This window comes from Lotus japonicus, chromosome 6 (assembly GCF_012489685.1).
Source record: "Lotus japonicus ecotype B-129 chromosome 6, LjGifu_v1.2".
NCBI lineage: Eukaryota > Viridiplantae > Streptophyta > Magnoliopsida > Fabales > Fabaceae > Lotus > Lotus japonicus.
In genome coordinates, this window is record NC_080046.1 from 38,990,086 (window position 1) to 39,000,427 (window position 10,342).

General features: G+C 38.8%; 2 protein-coding genes across 2 annotated transcripts; one reads left to right on the forward strand and one right to left on the reverse strand.

Annotated features, from left to right (window-relative positions):
* Nucleotides 1-1,259: 1,259 nt before the first annotated feature.
* On the forward strand, nucleotides 1,260-3,869 carry LOC130721852 (uncharacterized). Its single transcript, XM_057572433.1, has 2 exons — nucleotides 1,260-2,112; nucleotides 2,944-3,869. Exons 1-2 carry the CDS (start codon nucleotides 1,364-1,366, stop codon nucleotides 3,602-3,604), a joined length of 1,410 nt encoding a protein of 469 aa, XP_057428416.1. The 5' UTR covers nucleotides 1,260-1,363; the 3' UTR covers nucleotides 3,605-3,869.
* An 851-nt stretch (nucleotides 3,870-4,720) lies between these two features.
* On the reverse strand, nucleotides 4,721-8,223 carry LOC130721853 (chaperonin-like RbcX protein 2, chloroplastic). Its single transcript, XM_057572434.1, has 5 exons — nucleotides 7,576-8,223; nucleotides 6,173-6,264; nucleotides 5,653-5,710; nucleotides 5,146-5,211; nucleotides 4,721-5,043 (listed from the first exon to the last, which is right to left on the reverse strand). The coding sequence occupies exons 1-5, from the start codon at nucleotides 7,903-7,905 to the stop codon at nucleotides 4,921-4,923; spliced, it is 669 nt and encodes a 222-aa protein (XP_057428417.1). The 5' UTR covers nucleotides 7,906-8,223; the 3' UTR covers nucleotides 4,721-4,920.
* Between the last annotated feature and the right edge of the window lie 2,119 nt (nucleotides 8,224-10,342).

The window sequence follows — 10,342 nt, forward strand, 5'->3', positions numbered from 1 at the left end:
GAATTCATGGAAGAATGAACAGAGTTGGTGCAGTGAGGGGAAGAGATGAAAGAAGAAGAATTTTAGGTTTATTTTTCTAATTTGATATTTTATCATTTTTAATTTTTGTTATTAATAAATATGCATTTTTATTTTTTTTAAAAACCGGGAAAACCCGCAATAGCAGGTCAAAAATGGGTGGGTGTAGTAAACGTGCCCCAAAATGAGCCATTAACTTAAAGTCATACCAAACTTAGATTTTTCTAAATTACTTTGTATTTAAATTCAAGCTCAGCACATAATTATTTTTTGAACTCAACAACCAATAATATTAAATCAAATAGAATCTGACATAGAAGCCAACACATCAGCCCTCAAATAAGTAGACAACCTGGGAGGCCCCTCCTCTATCCAGACAGCATCCGGAAAAGAAGAGGCACTCCTAGCCAGGTAATCTGCACAAGAATTGCCTTCCCTACGCCCAAATGAAAGATCAACATGATCAAAAAACATAACTAAACTATGACAATCCTGAATAATGGAAAACAAATGTGAAGTTCCAAAAGCCTTCTTCCAAGCCTGATGAAGAAGCAAACAATCAGTCTCAAACTGCACTCATTTGAAGCCAAGCTGAATAGCCAAATCCATAGCCCACCTTAAGCTAAGAGCCTCTGCCACCGTTGGGGAAAGCACAACTGTTGGGTATTTGGCTGCAGCCGCAAGGACTTCACCAACGTTGTCCCTCGCCACAAAACCAAAACCCGCCAATCGCTCCTTCCCCACCGATGCATCGACATTCACCTTCAATGTATCCTCCGGGGGGTCTGCACCATTTCCTTAAGCCCGCTCTCTCTATTGCCGCTGCCATCGTGAAAGATGAAGAAGATGCGAGAACCAAGCAAGCGACGCAGTCCAACACTGCTGCTACACTCAGGGTCTGCTCCTCAAAAACAAGTTTATTTCTAGCCTCCCAAATGGCACATAGCACCCGCTGCACATAGGCCACCACGTCAAGGTCCTAGTCTATGGTCACCATAGTCATGAACTCCACCATCGTAAGACGCGGGTCCACACGAATCCCTGGGTTGCTAGCGAACCAGCACCCTCTCGTGACATAATTTTATTCTCATGAAATAATGCTTTACTTTTCCTAAAATATCCTTTATTTTTTTTTTGTTTAAACTACTGTGAGGGACTCGAACCTAAGCTAATGAGCTAAATAAGATTATTCAATTTCCCCATAATTTTTAACAATAACTACTTACTTATAAATACTACTCTAAAGTCTAATAAAATCCAGCAGACACAGCACACTCCACCCAAACTCTCAAAACCCTAACAATTAACAAAAACCCTTTCTCCGTATCCCTCTTCCGCCGCGACCATGGCGGAGCTCAAGCTCTCGGAGAGCCGCGACCTCACACGCATAGAGCGCGTCGGCGCCCACTCCCACATCCGCGGCCTCGGCCTTGACTCCTCCCTCGAGCCACGCGACGTCTCCGAAGGCATGGTCGGCCAGGTCTCCGCCCGCAAAGCCGCCGGCGTCATCCTCCAGATGATTAAGGACGGCAAAATCGCCGGTCGCGCCGTCCTCCTCGCCGGCCAGCCTGGAACCGGCAAGACCGCCATCGCCATGGGTATGGCCAAGTCCCTCGGCCTCGAAACCCCCTTCGCCATGATCGCCGGCAGCGAGCTCTTCTCGCTTGAGATGTCGAAGACTGAGGCTCTCACACAGGCCTTCCGTAAGGCCATTGGTGTTCGCATCAAGGAGGAGACCGAGGTCATCGAGGGTGAGGTTGTGGAAGTCAACATTGACCGTCCTTCAGTCTCCGGAGCTGCCGCGAAGACCGGGAAGCTGACGCTGAAGACGACGGAGATGGAGACGGTGTATGATCTCGGCGCTAAGATGATTGAGGCGCTTGGGAAGGAGAAGGTGACTGGTGGTGATGTTATTGCCATTGACAAGGCTTCAGGGAAGATTACAAAGCTGGGAAGGTCGTTCTCTCGGTCGAGGGATTTCGACGCGATGGGGCCGCAGGTGAAGTTTGTGCAGTGCCCTGATGGAGAGTTGCAGAAGAGGAAGGAGGTCGTGCATTGCGTCACTCTTCATGAGATTGATGTTATCAATAGCAGGTAGTTTTCTTTCCATATAATTAGCTTGTTACTAATTAATGCTGGTTTAAGAGTAAAGGATTATGCCTAATATTTTCTAATTGAAGTGATAATTTGAGTGGTTAGCTGTAATATAGGCAGTGGACTCATCATGGAGCTGGGGAAGTGATTGCATGTTTTGAATTAGCTTAAAGCTTCTGGACATAAATAAGCTAATCTAAATAAATGTTATAAATTAAGAAATGTGCCTTTAGTCTTGAATTAGTGGTAGTGGATAGTGGATTGTGGATATAAGTTAGCTAAAAGATACAGTTGGTTATTTATCATTGTATAAAAGTCTACTTCCAGTACATGTAACTGTAACTTTCATTCTTCATTCTCTTCATCAATGAGAATTCAGCTCACACTGAGCTTTCCTCTCTATTAATTCACCAATGGAAGTGGAATTTGGACTTAACAAGGGAGGCTTTGGGTAGCATGTGGTAAAATTTTGTTTAGCTGTCATTAACTCATTATGGTCATTGCTGGCTTTTGTCCAGATTAGGAGAACCTAGTTCACGTTCTCTTAATTGAGATACGGTTTTAACACAATCTATGATGAATGCTTTGATTGATACACTTTTGTGTCCTTTGCAGTCATTGATTTGATGAGGGTCTCCTCTATCCCCAAAATTATGATCCATTCTAAACTGATATGAAGTTCCTCTTAGATTTTCCAACTTAACTATGTGAAATCATTTAGCTGTTAAGCTCCTTTGTGTATAGAGGAGATGAACTTTTATTTTGATAATTACGCTTTTATATTGTGTATCTCATCTTAGTTCCTATCATCTAACTACATTATGTTTACAGAACACAGGGATTTCTGGCTCTTTTCACTGGTGATACCGGTGAAATTCGCGCAGAAGTCAGAGAGCAAATCGATACCAAAGTGGCAGAGTGGAGAGAAGAAGGAAAAGCAGAGATTGTGCCAGGTGTTCTTTTCATTGATGAGGTGCACATGCTTGACATAGAATGCTTTTCATTCCTCAATCGAGCTCTAGAGAATGAGATGTCTCCCATATTAGTTGTTGCTACCAACAGAGGCATCACCACTATTCGAGGCACAAATTACAAATCCCCACACGGGATTCCCATTGATTTACTTGACCGACTCCTCATCATCTCCACTCAACCTTATACTGAGGATGATATTCGCAAGATTCTGGATATCAGATGCCAAGAGGAAGATGTAGATTTGACTGAAGGTGCAAAGCGGTTGTTAACCAAAATAGGTGTAGAAACATCCTTGAGATATGCTATTCATCTAATCACAGCTGCTGCATTGGCATGCCTAAAGCGAAAGGGGAAGACAGTAGAGTTGGAAGATATAAACCGGGTTTACAATCTGTTCTTGGATGTCAAAAGATCGACACAGTACTTGATGGAATATCAAAGTCAGTACATGTTCAGTGAAACAGGAGAAGTTGATGAAGATGATGCAAATGTTAATGCTAATGCTATGGTCTCCTAAAATTAGCGAATTTCAGCTTGAGAGTTTGTAATTATCTGCTCAGTCGGCAATTTATTGCATGAGGCCTGTGCACTTGACTTGAGTTTGATATCAATCATCAGCTGTTTTCTGTGGTTTAACTGCAATATCTATTTTATGCATGTGAGAGGCTGTAATGTATTTGTGTTACTACTGAACTTTTCCCTGACTCGGTTCTCTTTTGTTATTTTTTATTTTGCTGTGTCATGCGTGCTTATCAAGCCCAATTCATTGTAATTTTTAGGTACGCGCGGACTCTTCACTCCATATGCCCCATTATTTTTTACATGTTTTAGCACGTTTGAATCAACATCTGATTTCTTATAATCAATTATAAAATACAAAAGCTATTCACATGAGTTTCTCCTCAAAATTATATAAAGAATTTCCAAACATGCAGAGTTGGATGAACTACTTAAGGAATGTTCAAAGATTTTGAAAATGCCTTTGCCTATGTTGAATGATAATTAAAATGTTTAGGATTAACCTTGCTTGCCTAATTGTTCCCCTCCGCGCCCTTCCTGGACGATTTTTTTGGGTAAGACACAGCGCATTGATCTCCTTTTATGAGTTCATGAACATTGCAAGTATTTTTGAATATGGAGCAAGTGAAACGTAGTTCTGCTGAAATTATAGGGCCTCCTACAATTTATCAAACTACCTTTGGTAGGTTGTTCCGAGTTCTTATGTTTTGGCTACTTGTAGTACATTTTCACTATGAAGTTTGAAGATAAATCTAATGATACATTCTTTATTTGTCAAATATCATCCACAAGGAAGTTACTTCAATGTTGTACTTTTTTTCTCTTCTTTGTAATACACTTAAAACTGATAGAAATAATTTACTACGGTGACTGGTGGATGCTTCTCTCCATTTATTTGTTTGTTGACACTTGTTACCGATTGTAATTGACACTTGACATACAGTGTATGGTCCCAACCCATTTGCATTTTTCACTTCCAAAGAATTAGGAAGCTGACATAGTTTATGATCAAGACTTCGTTGTAAAGTGCAAACATTCACTTGGAGATGCCTATAGGTCTTTTAAACCCATAGTTAATCCTTCACCTTAAACTATAAAAATAATGGATCAGGTATTTTCGAAGGTACTGATATTGATATATACTGTCATATACACAATTTACCTAATGTAAAACTGAGAATCCTATTAATGGGAAAATGGCACAAATGACACATTTGGCAATAAAGAAGACTGTTATCGAAATAGAATTATATCTAAGACTAGAAAGAGGTTTTAGACAAAGGGAAAACATGGAAGATGAAAGGTCTTCAACAATCAGCCAATCCTCTCTGTGTTGGAGTCATCTGAGGGCCATATTACTGTCTCCATTAGCCTTTCCCTCATTAACTCCAAGTTTTCATCTGAGATTTCTTTATATATCTGAGCATGATCACATTTCTGCATAAGAGGTGGAGAAAGGTTATAAGTTGAAGTACATCAAACCTTCCCAAAGGATTTTACATGCCTTGAATATCAGAGAGAAGCTTTGAATTCCATTACCTTGACCCATTTACTGTAAAGGTGAAGTCGGGTTACCATTACTCTTTCAGCAAGCTCTCGTTGCTCCTATCAATTCAGAGAAAAGATGGATTTGCATCATTTGCATTGTCATCAAGTAACTGAATGTGTAACAAACATATGACATGCACCATGCAAATCATTTGTTTCTTTGAAAATTATATGAACAAAATCCAGTGTGCAGAGGCATGAGATTTAGACGAACAGAGAAAGATCGAGAGCATTGTATCATGGCATACACAGTAATTTTTTTTACGGTAAATTCAATTCATTGAAAGGTAAATGACAAAATGTCGGTACGGATACAAGCATCAAAACAACTAGGAATGTCATCAGACCAGAACTCATCAAGATGAGACACAGTACTTACTTAGCTCATGCATGAGCTACTTTATTAGCTTCTCTAAAAACATGAATTGGTAACAGGTTCTTCCTTGATTTTTCATAATTGAAGTGTTTTCAGCATTGAGAATAGGTATGAAAGAGTACCTTCCCGAGGGATCGGAGAAAACGTTTCCCATCTGTTGGTTTGTTTGATACAACAAAACTGTCAACATAAAAAACACAACTTACAATCATATAATAATTTCCTTTACCATGAAATTGTAAAACTCTGGGAAGACATAAATGTGTTGTCTGAAATTGCAAAATGTATCTATGCATGTGTGCTTACCCATTGCTAGGGATACATTTAACATTTAAAGATTTTCCAGAGGTGTGTGACTAGACTGATTTAAAGACAAATAGACTGAAATCTACCAGGATCAAGAATCTGATTATGAGATAGCTATTGAATCACCTAGATCAGGTTTAATAATTATACTCGAACCGCTTAAGGACTTGTTTGATTATTGTTTTATGAACAGTTTTTAATTCTTAGAAACAGTTTTTAATTCCTAAATACAGAAAAAGAACCAAATATACCCTTATCTAAATAGAAAACATCATTTTAAGTACAAGGGTATAGAAGTTTTTGAAACATTCTTCCTACAATAAGGATTTAACTTACTTGTAGAACCATGTATATTTAGGTGGGTTCATCTCATACAGCTGCTGAAGAACAGTCCTCACAGCTTTAACGGTGAAGTAGTTGAGCATTTGCTGTTTCCAAAGAAGAGGTCAGTCAGTCAGATTGCATACAACACTTGCTGTATTCATATCACAGCAGAAAGATTGGTGATGGTTAATTAGAAGAACCCATATTGTCAATTAACATAAAATACTCGCAAATGCCACCAAGACTGGGAAAAATCCACAACATAATTCTATTTCGATAACAATTAACAATTCGCAAATGCCACCAAGACTGGGAAAAATCCCTCATTCAAACATTGACACATGTTCCGTAAATCGTTAGTTTTTCCTTTTTTACAATATCATTTAAATTTAAAATAAAAGAAAATTGGATGTTTATGAGAGAAGGAGTACTGAGTTTCTAGGTACTACGGGAGTACTGAAAATTTGCTCCCAATACTGGTTAATGGTGATGGATTTATGCGGTTTGTATGAGGTTATGGGTTCAATTGTCACTGAAAAGACTCATGACTCTTGAGAAATGCAAGCTTACTAATTCAAGATTGCAAGCTGGCTTTGTTGTGCAGCTTGAAGAGCTGCTAATTTGAGATTGCTATAACTTTTTGTACTATGAACTGCAGAAGGAATTGGTCATTTATTGACTAGCAGGCTCTGAGTAGTTCTAGTTCATGTTAGCATTACCAAAAATACTTAAGAGGAAACAGTCTAATGATGACAAATTGAAAGGAGCATTTGTAAGAATAACCACATCCAGGTGATGATCTAAGAAGATTAAAACTGAGTATACATCTAGTACTCTTTCAGACCCCTCTTTTTCCTTCTTAGCAAATTTCAGGTTAAGATTGATTTTGCATGTTTTCAATCTGATGTATACATTAAGAAAATGTACAATTGTAATGTAGTGTTAATCTCTTCAAGGAAACAACATTCACTTTAAAGCTTCCACTGATTCCTAGAGCGATACAACTTAAACTATCTGATAAATTACTTTTCAATAATGATGCAATGCATCCCATCAAAAAGAAAAATTGATGCAATGTACAAAATCTCAGGGTACTGGCTAAAATCTCTTGAAAAACATGTTATAAGCCTCCATCAGGGACAAAAACAACTTTGAGCTAACAAATCATGTGTTTGTTTGGATACCTAATGAGTGCAATTTAAATGAACTTTCATATCTTCAAACTTTTAGTCTCGAAGTGAGTGCTATTGGTGTCAACATGTATCCAAACATAACCGCAATCATAAAGGAGAAAGAATGCAGGATGAAACAGAAACTCAATTAAAATGACTTCTTTCAAACATTGGGACAGAGGGTGTTACTAAATTTTTTCTTTCAAAATCACAACTTTAAACACAAAACATTGATCATTTTACCGTTTTAACATCGTCAAAACCTTCCTCATACTGGCCACCGAGCTCGTTGACAATCCCCATCTTCCTGTCCCTGCGCTGCTTCTTGCAATTTCTGCTAACACTTAGCCTCCACTCCCATCCAGGACCAGTGAAGGAACTGCTCAACTCCATAGTTTTCCCATTTCCACCACTCCTCAAAAAATGCTTCTTCCCCATCAAACTCTTGCACAGAGCAACATCCCCACCACTCTTGAGATTCACATTAGTCGTGGGAAGTGCATCCACACACAAACATGGTCCAGTGTGAGAGTCCATCACTGATGAACCCACAACAGATAAAGCACCCACCATTCTCAATCACAAATCCAACCTCAACAACAACAACTACTCTAAACCAAAACCAAGATGGGAAATTGTCTCAAAGAGGCACTGAAACACAGTAAATTAATAAATATTATACCCACCAAAACAAACACCACCCAAGGGAATTATAAAGGGTCTCCAAAAAATTTGGAAGTTGAAGCAGTTGCAGTCAAAGACGCATATGAAGAGTTTGTGTTAAAGTTGAAGAGAAGAAGGAAGAGAAGGTGTTTTGCTGCAAGGAAAAGTAAACAACCATAAGGAGGAAGGTGCAGAGATTTTAGAAGGGTGTGTGTGAACCTTGACCAGACAAATTTTTGAGGTCCAAAATTGCCCACCATAAAAAAAGTGAAGATTCTTCAAATTTGACATTGGCTTCTGTTACCTTCCAAAGGTTGGTTACCTGTGGTTTGATTAGTTTGGTGAATTCTAGCCACGTGGTGGTGAATCTTTGTCGCTATTATAGGCTAAGGTTTGTGAACACTGAACACATGAATCATGAATGAAGACAAGTGAAAATGTCCCATGCAAACCCACCAAACTCAGCGCGCGCATTCACTCCACATAATTTATATCTACATGTACTTGCACCTTGAGAGTTGCAATTGAACTTGGCACAAATGCTGGATCATATTCACACTCTCCATGGTTAGCTGAGCTCCTAAATTTGGTTGAACTGTTTATGTTCTTTTTTAACACATGTACTCTTTTTTAACACATGTAGATGATTAGGAAATCTGAACTAAAAACATAATTGAGATTATCACATAACGCGAAACATGATTGGACTCGACAGGAATTACCCGACCTTCTTTTTAGTTAATTTTATTGGGCATTAGTAGACGTAGGATCTATTGAAATATTTGGGGGAGCTCAAAACTTCATTATATAGCGAGCAACTTCATAGTATGGCGAGTGATCACTTCATAGTTTATCGAGTGACTTCGCTATCTTGCAAGTAACTCCACTATCTGGCGAGCGACTCCACGGTTCGTCGACTGACTCCTTTATCTGGAAAGCGACTTCATATCCAACGAGCCATTAGCCAACACCTCGTCACTTTGAGCGCGATCTCTTCGTTATGTGGGTGATCCCACATTGTTTATGTATATTAGTTGCCTCCTTTGGAAATTTATGTATTCCCCATGCCTTGTTGGCAACTTATGTATGTTTTGGGCTCAATTTAATTAGGGTTACACATTTATCCTTAAAAAATGGTTGGATTGTTGATTTAGAGCTACGCATAAGTTTCATAGGATGTTTGGATATGTATGAACCAATTGACATGTGCTAGAATTGAGAATATCAAAATTTGGCCTCTTGAGTTATGAAAATACATGAAACGTGTCTTTAGAAGCTTAAGATTATGAATCTTTGATAAATCATGCTTGAGTATTGAATTATAAAACACGAATTCAGCCAAAAAAACAAGGCATCAGAAGGACTCGCTTCAATTGAATTCTAACACTAAGCATCTCATGCAGAAGGTTTGGAGGCTCAAGTACAAGTTCTAGAACCATGCTGATGACACCAATTTCCACAGAGCCCACTTTGACTTGTGCAAGATCATATGGGGCAGTATTGAAGTCAAAGCCAAATCCAAATCAAAGTCCACTTCCACTAAAGGAGAAGAAGAAAACCCAAACTCCAACTCAAATGCAATAAACATGACTTCTTCTTCAGCAAAGAACGTGAAATCTGACAAGCAAGGGGTGGACAGTGATGTAGAGGCAAGTTTGCTTTTGAGGAGTGTAATGGTTGGATTGTTGATTTAGAGCTATGCACAAGTTTCATAGGATGTTTGGATATGTATGAACCAATTGGCATGTGCTAGAATTGAGAATATCAAAATTTGGCCTCTTGAGTTATGAAAATGCATGAAACATGTCTTTAGAAGCATAAGATTATGTATCTTTGATAAATCATGCTTGAGTATTGAATTATAAAACTCGAATTCAGCCACAAAACAGGGCATCAGAAGGACTCGCTTCATTTGAATTCTAACAGTAAGCATCTCATGCAGAAGGTTTGGAGGCTCAAGTACAAGTTCCAGCACCATGCTGATGGCACCAATTTCCACAAAACCCACTTTGACTTTTGCAAGATCATATGGGTAGTATTAAAATCAAAGCCAAAGCCAAATCCAAATCCAAGTCCACTTCCACTAAAGCAGAAGAAGAAAACTCAAACTCCAACTCTAATGCAATAAACATGACTTCTTCTTCAGCAAAGAACGTGAAATCAGGCAAGCAAGAGGTGAACAGTGATGTAGAGGCAAGTTTGCTTTTGAGGAGTGTAATGGTTGGATTGTTGATTTAGAGCTACGCATAAGTTTTATAGGATGTTTGGATATGTATGAACCAATTGGCATGTCCTAGAATTGAGAATATCAAAATTTGGCCTCTTGAGTTATGAAAATGCATGAAAC